The following is a 13,732-nucleotide window of genomic DNA, read 5'->3' on the forward strand; positions in this document are numbered from 1 at the left end:
GCCTGAGGCTCCAAAGTCCCAGGTTCAGTCCCCTGTACCACCATAAACCAGAGTTGATCACTGCTCTGGTTTAAAAAAAAAATTTAATTAAATTCACTTTCAGTTACTTTTCTATATCACTAAGTAGTCTTAGTTTGTGGGTCCATCTCAGAGTTTTTAACACTAAGGATCTAAGGGTCTGTACAAAGTACATGAAGCGTTTCAAAAGGCAACACAATATTCTTTTCTGTTAGCACCAAATATAACACCAAGCTGAGAATGAAGTCAATTTCTATTTTTCTCTCACTTTCCAAAAATAAACAGAACAGTTGTGAATAATTTCTGCTCCTTACGTCCATCCCTACATTCGCCTGATAACTAGCCCATTTGTCTCTCACAACAAGGATACAAGCATCAATGGATTAACCATGAAGAGGGATGCTTTTGCAGAGCAGAATAGAGAGAAATTTCAGAAAGCTAGACTTTTTTCTTTATGATTAGAAAGCTACTTCCCACTCAAATAAAGAATCCTGTATGAAATATAAAACAGCTCTTTCACTTGGACTGAATTGTAGGACTCAGTGGTCCTCTATCAAGAAGCTCCAGACCTGATCAAGTGACCAACTTAATATAGCTCAAGTTTTGAAAGAGACCACTTGGTGTCACCTTCCAGGATTTCTTCGAGGATTCCAGTATATTATTACTAATTAATTTGGGGGGGGGGATTTAATAAGAATTCTAGGGCCTTTCTTGTTGGTATGCTTTAAAAACCCCTTCTGTTTCATTTGGTTTAATCCCCCCTGCATTCTATTTACATAACACTGTATTCTATTTACATAACCTAACCGCTGTTAACAAGCACCACCCTCCCTCCAGGGCATTGGTGGTTCAGTGGTAGAATTCTTGCCTGCTCTGCCCCCTCTCCTTGTCATACCCTGATTTTCACCAGTCACTTTTCTCTCCACCCTCTCTGCGGCGCATCCTGTTCCCACCCTACTGGGCTAGTATATTTATAAGGACAAGACTGTTTGTAGTAGTTAGTTTAGCTTAGCTTGGTATAGATTGCGCTGCATCCTGCATGAATAAAGAGATACTGCGTACAACCCAGCCATGAGTCCCTGGTCGTCTGTTACCCGCCCGTGAAGCCAGCCCGTAGAAAACAACACTTTCTAATCAAAGAAAGAGTACTTCAATCACAGAGGAAAGCGGAAATTAAAAGTCTTATTTTGCTTTGAGTTGTGTTGCTTTTGTATGATTACTTTTAGGGAGGAGAAAGTAAATGTATGCAGTAACAGAGTTCCAAAAGGTTAAAAAAAAAAAAAAAAGGACTTTAGTGAGTTTAGAAAAGTGTTATTAACTCAACAATTTGTTTGGCTTCGTATGTTAACTCTCTTTTCAGTCACCAGGTTCCAGATGTCATCAGGATGCCGGCCAGGTTTCCCTAGACTGAAGACCCCACCAATATGTCCTGGAGCTCTGCTTCCCCAGAGACACACCCTACTAGGGAAAGAGAGAGGCAGACTGGGAGTATGGATCAACCAGTCAACGCCCATGTTCAGTGGGGGAAGCAATTACAGAGGCCAGACTTTCTACCTTCTGCAACCCACAATGACCCTGGGTCCATGCTCCCAGAGGGATAGAGAATGGGAAAGCTATCAGGGGAGGGGGTGGGATATGGAGATTGGGTGGTGGGAATTGTGTGGAATTGTACCCCTCCTACCCTATGGTTTTGCTAATTAATCCTTTCTTAAATAAAAAAAAAAGACTTAGGCAGTGAAATGCCCAAAAATTTAAGTGCAAAAAAAAAAAAAGAAAGTGTTATTAGAGATTATTCCAATGCATCTGTATTCAAATATGAAAAGAATCACTTGGGAGATAGCTACCAGACTATTAATTTTATTAATATAGTGTCTTGAAACACAATTCAGTGGATAAATATATACATACATACACGCGCACACACACACACACACACACACACATACACACACACACACATGGATATACACAAACATGCAGGCATACATTGATGCACACATACACAAATATATACAAATGTATTCCTACTGGGAGTTTTTGGTTGCAGCTTACTCATTAAACATTCTTTCCAGTTTATTACACAAATGCTTAATGTTGATCCTTTAAAAATTTTCTGTCAATTCATTTCTTGGTAGTTAGGATATTAAAATATGCAAATAAGCATGCCATTGTTGGTCAGCACTAATCTTTTTGTAATAACTAATGTTCTTTCCCAACTACACCACTCCTTCTATTCATGTCACCTTCACCCAGAAGTCACAAAATGCTGAAGACAGTCGCTTTTTACTTGATTAAATTTCAGGAGGTTGAAACTAGGCCAAACCCCTTACCTTATTCCTTCCTAAATACTTTTTCTCCTCTCTCTTAATTATACGGATTTATACTGATTTACATGAATTTCAGCTTTTCAAAACCATTGGTCTTTCACTGAATGCAAATAAGCACACGGGAAAATTATATTAAGTTTGCACAATTGATCTTTCATCATTTCGAATGGTACCTTTGAGCAGCTCCTGTAATGTCTGTCTGAAATATTCCCAGCGCTGAGTGTCATCAAGAGATGTGGGGTCACTATGGGGAAACCCGTTCTCCGTGATATAAATTACAGGGTTATTATACGTATCCTAAAACAAGAGAGCAGAAGTTTTATTCCAAGCAGATGTTAAAAAAAAAATTCATAAAAATCAGGTGCATTACCCTCTATCTTCTCTAGCTACAACCCTCAAAACTAGTTTTCATCAAATTGCACTGACCCTATTAACTCAATTTTCCATGCACTGACCTTTTATGACTAACAATGGAAAAGCAAAACTGTGCAAATGTCCATGAAGACAGTCAAATGACTCTTATAATAATGAGAAGACAGAAATATCTTTCTTCCATCAGCATCTGCTGATTGTCACTACTCCTTAACCCCTTGGTCCCGCCAGTAGCTATGATCTCCATCTCTCTAGGGCCAGGTCCCTGGCAAAAAGATCACTTGAATTTTTAATTTCAGCTACCTGGATGCCAGCCAGTATAACAGAGTCCTTCTCCCCCCCCCCCACCCCGCATTGATCTGCTGTTTTAATCCTTAACATGCATGCCTTCTAAAAATCATAATCATGAAGCCAACCTGAAAAAAAAAAAGTATTTGAGCTATTCCTAAAGCCATGAGTGACATTGACAATGAAACCTAATTTCAAGAACTGGTTTTGAAGTCCTTATGCAAAAATCAAGCCCCACCAACTTAAATTTCAGTCTTCTTTCTCCAGATCCATAATTATGAATGCTATTGTCTGAAATCATTTGTTTTGTTCAGTTTCACATGCACACATACATATGCCCATCTTCCCGTCTCTATGTACTGGGTGTACAGGAACACAAACTAATGGAACATTTACCTTAATGTATTTCAATAGTTTGCGCATTCCCCACGGCACCACATAGAGCCACTCAACATTTTCCCAAGATGGGTCTGTAGAAAGTTCGACTTCCACATCCTTAAGAAACCCCATTTCTCCTTTCTTGTTCTCCTGGTGCTTGACTAAACGAGATGTATAATATTGCACCGCAAAAAAGTCAGCAGTTCCCTGGATCATCTTCTTCTCTTCTTCTGTAAATTCGGGAAGTCTTGATGATGGATAGCCTTGCTTCTTACTTAGGGAGGCAATCTGGGACTTGACCACTTCAGGATAATCGCCATCAACAAATATGGGCTTAGCAAAGAGATCCAAATGAAAAGCCATGGCTCTCTTAGCAGCTTCCTGGTCAGACACTGAATTGGGATCTGCTGGTTCCACCCAGCCACTAAAAAATGATAGGGAAACCATTCCCTTCTGCTCTTTGCGGAATAAGGAATCATAGCTGTGCCAGGATCTGGCATGAGCTTTAATTAAATTATGAGCTGCTTGATAGCCTCCAGTCCCTACACGAGGTACGCCAGGAGGAAACATACCAATTTCATATGCTATCAGGGCATAGAGATTGGGCTCATTTATAGTGATCCACTGCTTGACTCGATCCCCAAATGTGCTGAAGCAAAACTGGGCATATTTGTCAAAGGATTCAATGATTGTCTCTGACAGCCAGCCTCCTTGGTCTTCTAAAGTCTGAGGCAAATCAAAGTGGAAGAGAGTCACAACAGGTGTTATTCCATTTGACAGCAAATCATCAATGATTTTGTTGTAATAGTCAACACCTACAAGGGGGGAAATGTGAGAAAAAATTACATTTAGCCTTTTTTTCAGCCATGATATCATCTCTCCAGACAATAGCTTGGGTCCACCTGCATATCAGATGTCAGGCTTAGGAAAAAAACTAGTATAGTCATGGGCCCTGTGGAATATAACTACAATAGGCCTACTATCTACAAAATGAAGATCCCAAATCTCCATCTACAATATTATAGTCTTTAGGTTCATTATTAGTCAACAATTTGTCTGGCTTTATATGTTATCTTTTTTTTTTTTCAGTCACCAGGTTCCAGATGCCACCATGATGCCAACCGGAGCTTCCTTGGGAAGACAACCTCACCAATGTGTCCTGGAGCCCCGCTCCCCTAGAGTTCTTCCCTACTAGGGAAAGAGAGAGACAGGCTGAGAGTATGGACCAACTTGCCAACACCCATGTTCAGTGGGGAAGCAATCACAGAAGCCAGACCTTCCACCTTCTGCACTTCATAATGACTCTGGGTCCATACTCCCAGAGGGATAAAGAATAGGAAAGCTATCAGGGGAGGGGATGGGATAGAGAGTTCTAGTTGTGGGAATTGTGTGGAGTTGTACCCCTCTTATCCTATAGTTTTGTCAGTGTTTCCTTTTTATAAATTTTTTAAAAATTAAAGTATATTCTCAGCCTTCTCGTGGTAACTCAGAAGGTGCACACTCCTTGCCTTTTTTCTCTCCTGAGTTCAATTCCCAGCATGACATATAATGGAGTAAATGGAGTGGTACTGTGGTCCATGATTTTTTTTCCCTCTCTTCCTTATAAACTAAATAAATTTTTCTAATAAGAGAAAGATTAGAATCACTGCTTAATTAATATCCAAGATAAATTTTATTATTTCCTACACACAGTCAAAGACTGGGAGGATCACTGAAGAAATCCAAGGAAAAGTGATCAGTAGGAGGTGGGACTGTAATGAAAGGACATGATTTTGAAGGATGTAGATTCTGAAAAGAGCCCATTTGGACAAGTTGCTGGCATGTAGCTTTGTGCTTTCTCACACTCATCAAAATTACTTTATTTGTTTGTATGTTTTGTCTCTTTCTTATTTATTTTATTTTATTTATTTATTAATTTATTTTCCCTTTTGTTCTCCTTGTTGTTTAACATTGTTGTGGTTATTGATGTTGTTGTTGTTGTTGGATAGGACAGAGAGAAATGGAGAGAGGAGGGAAAGACATAGAGCAGGAGAGAAAGACAGAGACCTGCAGACCTTCTTCACCACTTGTGAAGTGACTCCCCTGTAGGTGGGGAGCCGGGGCTCGAAACCGGATCTTTAAGCTGGTCCTTGCACTTTGCTCCACATGCGCTTAACCCGTTACGCCATCACCCGACTCCCATGTTTTGTCTCTTAACCCCAGAACACAAGTAGAACACAAATATTATAGTAGTAAAGGTCTTTTCTGTCTACTGCATCTCTGGATTTCCCAAATCTCAGAATAGTACGACACAGAAATGTAGATACTCAATAGATAATTGTTGAATGAATGAATGAATCTCTGCAGTGTTACATACAAGGAATTGAGCCAGATCACAGCCTTAGTGCTTCCTTAGACCAAATATACTCACAGATCTAAGAAGATAGATACTGAACATCCACAAAATCTCGGAATCTGTCCCAGATTGTGAATTACAAGGACAATTAGCCACACATTTGGGAGATGAATTCTCATATGGTCATAGGAAAGCAGCAGAGCCAGCCCCGGCTTATCCCCAGACTTCCCTAGCACTGATGTGCTTGAGAGAAAGCTTTCTAGGAGTACAGTGGAGTTCTAAAGACTCTCAATACTCCACCTTGAAAACCAATGACAACATGTTGGTTTCAGCCTCCTCATGAATCTTCACTTTGGAGAGACTTTTCAAATTGATGCTGAGATTAATATTTCATGTGATATGTGTGAGAATATAGAGGAAACCTAAAATTGGAAGAGAGAAGCTGCCTTTTCTTTTTTAAAAATCATTTCCAAAATACTAGTCTTAAATTCATATGTAAAGTTATGGTGTACTAAGTTTGTCTGTGCATATAGTACTTTCCTCCCTTTATATATTAATATCAACCAATTTAATACGAGCCATCATTGAGAATTTTGCATGTGTTCATTCATTTAACTATTCAGATTTCTTTCTTTCTCCCTTTCTTTTTTTCTTTCTTTCTTCCTTTCCCCCTTTCTTTCTTTTTTGTTCTTTGTCACCAGGGCTTCATTTGTGTTTTGCTAATTGTGTAATTCCACTTCTCCCAACACACTATTTTTATTTTTCAGAAACAGAGTGAGAGACAGAGAGGGAAAGAGACCAAAACGGACAAAGAAACACTAGAATACCATCATGTCTCCAGCACTCCTGTCACTCTCCTCTTTATGGTGCTCCCATGTGGTGCTACGGGCTCAAACCCAGGTCCTTAGGCATGCCAAAGAGTATACTCCACTAGGTCAGCTATCTTTTGGGCCCCACATAGTCATTTTAAAATACATTTATTGGACAGTAGTTGTATTCTGGATTTAGAAACAAAAGAAAAATAAACCATCTTCATTCTCAGGGAACTTAAAGTTTTAAGGGGACTACAAATAAGTCCATAAACAATTACTTCACAAAGTACAAAATGGTATTTCAACATTTGATAATAAGGGCCCATCCCAAATTCAGGGTATTTGAAAATCTTTTTCTGAAAACAATGTGTAGCATAACAGTATGAAAAGAAAATTAGGGCATTATTAGGCTCCCTAATTTCTATCTCAGTTCCTTCCCTACTATCTCAGTGACCTTGATCAAGTTTTAACTATGTCTCCCCCTCCCTCTCTGTCTCTCTGAATGAACATTCCCCATCTGTAATGTATACAATAACAGATATCTGCCCCGACCAGCAGGGCGGTGAACAGGGGCTAGGAACCTAAAAGACCTAGAATGACAGGGACACGAGACACGAAAGAACGACAGCAAGACAAGTTTCTGATCAAGCTGCAAAATTTTATTGTGTTCACAGGCATTTTAAGGCTTTGGGGAAGGAGAGGGAATGCTGGAGGGGGAGGAGGGGGAGCAAATTTCAAAGTGGAATGTTCCTTGCAACAAATGGCCGAAACCATGTTTGTTACCACAACTGTGTATTGACTCACTTGATTACTGATAAATGGTTTACCTGAGGGGAAATGGCCTGCCCAGGGAGGAACTAACACTTGTCTCGAGGGATTCCATTGTTTCAAAGCTTATCATCTATAAAGCAGAGAAATGGCTCCTGGCAGATATCTACTCCAGTCATTGTGGTGGGAGTCTGGTGAGATGAGACATTGTCCAACCATGCTTGTAAATATTCTTTACAAGAGTCAGAAAATAGCTCATTTGGATAATGCAATGCTTTTCTATGTATGTGACCCAGGTTTGAACCCAGTCCCTACAGCACTGAAGGAAGTTTTGGGACTGTGGTCTCCTTACTGCTCTTTCTGCCTATTTGTCTCTATCTAAAATTAAGAAGTCAAAAGAGAAAGCCTCTTAATGAAAGGTAAGCATTCAGTACAGATTAGCTATCATTCTAATAGACATTCTTATTGTCTTTTATGGCATTCAGGCTGATAATCAAAAGATGAAAAGTAAATTATCTGTTAGAAAAAAAATTAACAAGTGATTTGGGGGAGGAAAGGAAAAAAGCAAATGTGCAGGAGGTCAAAGGAGGTGTAGGCCACTCAAACATAAACACCTAAACGGGAGCCTACTAGAGCAAAGGGACTACAGTCACTATCACCTACATTTCATAGATACTCAGAGACTGTCAGCAAAGAGGGAAAGATGCATAGTGTATAATGTAGGTGGAAGAGAAGGTTTCGTTGTTTCTGTTGGTGGTTATTGGCACAAGGAAGCTGGAGAGAGGCTAAATAGAAGCAAAACATTCTATGCAATTGGGTTGGGACCATATTTGATTTTCTCTGGCAAGTCCTGAGTTGGAACCAGAGGGCTAAGCTAAAAAATAAAAATAAAATAAATAATAAAATAAAATAAACCAGCAGCTGTTGATGACTCTGACTTAAGGGCCTTAACAATCATCTACTTGGAGCTCATTTGTAGTATTGGATTTTCTTTTTAGTGTTTGAAGGAATCAATGATTTCTCTTTTGCAGGCATCATTAGATATGACACAATCATTAATGATGGCAATCAAAGTAATTCAAACAACATGATAATCCTCAGTGGAATTGGAGATAAAAATATCTCAAATAAAATTTTTCTCATTCCAGCAAGGCAGTGCAACAAAGCATCGCATAATGAATGTTTAGCATCTCCAAATGGAGGGATTTACTTCTGGCTTCTACAGATTTGGGGTGGTATAAAGACTGCCATGTGGTCAGGGTATAAAGTTTTTCTCATCAAGAGCTCCATTGTAAGACAGTTCAATCAAGCTGTCTTGGGAAAATTACTCTGTCTTTCTACACACAAGTTTCCTCACCTGTCAAAGACGAATATTAATAGTGCCACTTCAGAAGTGTGTAAGTATCAAATGAGAACAAATCATTAAGGGTTCTTCAGACTTATCAAACAGGCACAATTCTATGATGAATACTTCTCTGAATAAATGTGTTATTTTTGTATGATCAGTTGTTACCAATCTAAGGATATAAAAATTCTAAGAGGTCATTTGGGTCATGCTCAACTGAATATTTCAGGCAGAAATGATTATTTTAAGTATGGAAACACCCACAGCCTTCTTTTATGATTGCTACCATTGTCACTGTTTTAATTAAATTAATTCCATCTTATTCGATCTTTGATAACATGAAGCTTATTTGAGCTAAATGTCTTTTAGATGTAGGCAAAGGGATTCCACTTGGATTAACTTAAACACAGAGTAGGTATTGGGGCAGGTGGTTGGATGGTTTGGAATGTAGAAAACATTACTTGAAATTATAGAGAAACATCAGGGTAGGGGTAGATAGCATAATGGTTATGCAAAGAGACTCACTGGTCTGAGGCTCCATTTTCCCAGTTTCAATCCCCCACACCACCAGAGTTTAGCAGTGCTCTGGTAAACAATACAAAATGAAAGTAAAAGAAGAAGAAGAAGGAGAATAGGAGGAGGGAAAGGAAGAAGGGGAAGGAGAAAGAGAAGGAGAAGAAGGAGAAAGAGAATAGGAGGAGGGAGAGGAAGAAGGAGAAGGAGAAAGAGAAGGAGAAGAAGATGAAGAAGAAGAAGGAGGAGGAGGAGGAGGATAAGGAGGAGAAGAAATAGAAGAAGAAGAAGGAGGAGGATGAGGAGGAGGAGGAGTAGAAGGAGAAGAAATAGAAGAAGAAGAAGAAGAAGATGATGATGATGATGATGACGATGAAGGAGAAGAAATAGAAGAAGATGAAAAGAAGATGAAGAAGAAGGAGGAGGAGGAGAGAAGGAGAAGGAGAAGAAGGAGAAGGAGAAGGAGAAGAAGAATGGCAAGTAGCAGAAGCTGCGTTTTACACTCCTTGGTCAACTAGAAATAGTAAAGAGGATCACCTGAGAATGCAACACGACAAGATTCAGATTACTTTGGGAACCCACCAAGTCACTTATGAGTGCAAACACATATGGCTCATGGACAGAGAGGGGCCTTAGAAAAGATTCCTAGGGCTAAAAGCCCATAATCACTCATGAGTGACTGGTAACAGTTCAGCAGCTTGCTAGTTGAGGTGCCACCTCCAGTCTGAGTTTTATCAACAAGAAAACTACTGAAAAGGGCCCCTAACGCTCACCAAATGCAACTGTAAGTCTCCACTGTTACTATCCATTAGAGAACTGACCAAAAAACTTAGGAGAATATCTACCCCCAGTGGTTTGGAGGTGGAGCTGTATAGTGAGAGCCTTTCCACATTGTTCTCCTGATGAATTGGGAGACACAGTGAATAATTGCCTCAGAACCCACAGAGTACAGATGGGATTTGTTTAGAAACTCACAGAGCCAAGGACTGCTGCCTGGCTTGAATCTGTGTGCTGGCAGAGAAGCTGAATTGAGCCCAGGGCTATGGACCTTGAGGGCACAGGAGTCTCCTTGCATAACCACTGTGCTATCTTTCCCCCACCCTGTTTTATATCTTCATCAGCAGTGAGTAATTAAACTAAAAAAATTCTACTTATAGTTAAAAAGCCCAGAGACTTCCATAACCTATAAGGAAGATAAAGAACATACCAGGGCTTAACATCCACTGTGTTTCACCTCAGGGATTGAGACAACATTGAAACAACTGTTAATTTCCACAACTGTAAACTCTTTAAGTACGTTACTTAGAACACAAGTCAGTCCAGGCCAGTGTGATTAGCAGATGATAATAATAACTATCCATTGTCTTATTGAACCCTAAGACAGCAGGAACCTCACATTTCCACTATAGAGCCTATATTTCCCCCAGTCCTGGACCTTAAGGTGGAGCCCACTTTCCTGCATGCTGCTCTCAATTCAAATCAAATAATATGGCATCTGCTGATTGCAACCTAATCAACGCAACAAGTGCCACCACAACATGCTTCACTTCAGACTGTGACCAGAGACTTCATGTGTGGAATGACAACCCTTCAGCTTCATCACTCGGGTGAGACCTTTCCTTTCATAGTATTCTCTAATTCCATTCCAGGTGGTCTACTCCCCAATAAAGTCCCCAAACCTAGATATAGTCCAGGTCCCCTGAGATAGAGCATAGGTTCACACGTGCCCATAAACTAGGGGAAAAATATATACCTGAAAGCAAAAGTACACAAGAGCATTCAGGAAATACCCCTCCAACACCTCATCTGCACTATTCCAGTCTTTAGGTCCATAATTGTTCAACAATTTGTTTGACTTTGTATGTTAACTCTCTTTTCAGCCACCAGGTTCCAGATGCCAGCAAGACGCTGACCAAACTTCCCTAGACACAGGACCCCATCAATGTGTATTGGAGCTCCACTTCCCCAGATCCCCACCCTACTAGGGAAAGAGAGAGGCAGACTGGGAGTATGGATCCACCAGTCAATGCCCATGTTCAGCGGGGAAGCAATTACAGAAGCCAGACCTTCCACCCTCTGCAACCCACAATGACCCTGGATCCATACTCCCAGAGAGATAGAGAATGGGAAAGCTATCAGGGGAGGGGAGGGCATATGAAGATCGGGTTATGGGAATTGTACGGAACTGTACCCCTCTTATTCTATGGTTTTGTTAATGTCTCCTTTCTTAAATAAATTTAAAAAATAAAAAAGAAAGAAAATTATTGAAAGAGGGACCTCATAACACACCATATATAATGGTAAAACCAAGAAGAAACATTGGAGAAATGAATTAGGACAAAAACCCAGATAAAAGCCTCCCAACAACATCCAAGCATTATTCACAGGGGTGAGGAAAGCTTTTGAAAGTAATATCATCAGATATGGGTGGGGTAGGGGGACAGCAAACGAGATTCTGAAAGAAAACACTAGTTATCTCAAGGTAGAGAGCTGAAAGCTGTAACAGCTAAGATAAGAGCCCAACTAGCTGAACAAGTTTCTTCTTCTTCTAGCGTTTGCCCTTCTTCCATAGCCAGTCAACAGCGTCAGGTTGAGCCTGATGTAAAGTTTCGAGACCTCCTTTGAATCTGGAGAGGTGGCAGTCGTTGACTATGTGGGTCATAGTCTGTCTGGAGCCGCAGGGGCAGTTCGGGTCGTCTCTGGCTCCCCAGCGATGGAACATAGCGGCGCACTGGTCATGGCCTGTCCGATAGCGATTGAGGAGGGCCCAGTCATAACGTGCTAGGTCAAAGCTGGGTTGGCTGAACAAGCTAATACAGTATCATAACAGGGTAACAAAATAGCTGAGCTACAATGAAAAACCAATTGCACTATAAAGCTGAGTGCTGAGAAGAATACATGCCTCTCATAGAAGACTGCTCTCTGGGAGTCAGGTGATGGTGCACCTGGTTGAGTGCACATGTCACAGTGCACAAGGACTCATGTTCAAGCCTTCAGCTCCCCCCTGCATGAGGGAAAGCTTCATTAGTGGAAAATCAGGGCTGCAGGTGTCTCTCTGTGTCTCTCCCTTTCTATATCCACCTTCCTCTCAGTTTCTGGCTATCTCTATCAAATAAATAAAGATAATAAAGAAAATTTTTTTAAGACTGCTCTCTACCATGCCAACTTCTTATAACAAATCTCTTCAATTCTTCTTGCAGAACCAGTTTTCTTTATGCAGCAAACTTCCCATGGTCTCACAATGTCCACCCCATCTATCCAAGCTACCTTAGAACCCTCATGTCAACTACCAGCCAATTCAGTTTCTCAGGCCTATGATTTCAAACATCCCTGAAAGAGAAAGACAACTGGACAAGATAATCTTTATCAGTAAGGTTAAATAAAGTATGTCACAGGGAAAGAAGTCTGTTAATTAAGTCAACACTGGTCAGGACCAGAGCAGGGTTAGATAGAACAAAGGAACTGGGAAATTCCCTTAGTAGAGGATACCACTAAAACTTGCAAAGTTGATATCTCAGTACAAAAACAAACAAAACAAAACACAGGTGTCTCTCTGTCTCTCTCCCATTATATATTCCTCCTCTTCTTGATTTCTGGCTATCTCTATCAAATAAATAAATATAATAAACAAAGAACCCTAAGACAACAGGAACCTCCCACTTCTTCCATACAGCTTATATTTCCCTCCATTCTGGAACCTCTAGGGTGGGGCTCACTTTCCTGCATGCTTCTCTCAATTCATACCAAATGATATTGCATCTGCTGATCTTAACCTTATCAACACAGTGAGTACCACCTCAGCATGCTTCACTTCAGACTGTGTCCAGAGAAGTCAGGCATTGAATGCCAACCCTGCAGCCTCATTACTCGGGTGAGAGCTTTCCTTTCATAGTATTCTCTGATTCCATTTCAGGTTGTTCACTTCTGAACAAAGTCCCAAAACCTAGATATAGACTTGGTCCTGTGAGATAGGGCATATGTTCAAATTTATCCATAATTAGGGCAAAATATATACCTGAAATCAAAAGTGCACAGTAGTCTGCAGTCAGTATATGCAACAAGCAAGTAGAAAGACCTAAAAAGACACCATAAAGTTCATAATGAAATAGTGTCTACTTAGACTTAGATACACTCCTCACCTACTTCCTATTATACTTCCCTCAGTCACTCCAAGGGTAACCTTATCAAAGCAAGAACATTAAAAACTGAATAAGGGAAAGAGACTGGCATACTTTAACTTCAGTCACTCTCAGGCCACCCTATCAGCTGGGGCCCTAATCGGGAACTCCTGAGATTACCAAACAGACATGATGGTCCTAGACCTCAAATAGATCCCTCTCTCCATTGTTACCAGTCATCTCTATCAGATTCAACAAAATATATCCCTTTGTGGGCCCCCATAGGACCTTGCCCTCAACTGGGATCAGCAATGGTAGAGAATGTTCTATCCTCCGAAGGGAGGCTGGACAACATACTCTATGTTCCACCTGAGGAAGATGGGTCCTGAAATTGGAGCAGCTTGGAACATCCCTACTCATGACCATAGAATGTGAGCTCAGATCTATATGGATACAGA

General features: G+C 40.5%; 1 protein-coding gene across 2 annotated transcripts in view; it reads right to left on the reverse strand.

Moving 5' to 3' along the window:
• LOC103114228 (cytosolic beta-glucosidase) overlaps nt 1-13,732 on the reverse strand; it is a 287,653-nt gene that overhangs the window by 204,343 nt on the left and 69,578 nt on the right. For both annotated transcript variants that reach the window (XM_060188271.1, XM_007523878.3), the window contains exons 3-4: nt 3,402-4,198; nt 2,519-2,642 (exon numbers count right to left, since the gene is read on the reverse strand). In XM_060188271.1, coding sequence (XP_060044254.1) covers nt 2,519-2,642; nt 3,402-4,198 — 921 coding nt within the window. The remainder of the gene's footprint in view (nt 1-2,518; nt 2,643-3,401; nt 4,199-13,732) is intronic.

This window comes from Erinaceus europaeus, chromosome 3 (genome assembly GCF_950295315.1).
Source record: "Erinaceus europaeus chromosome 3, mEriEur2.1, whole genome shotgun sequence".
NCBI classification, from domain to species: Eukaryota; Metazoa; Chordata; class Mammalia; order Eulipotyphla; family Erinaceidae; genus Erinaceus; species Erinaceus europaeus.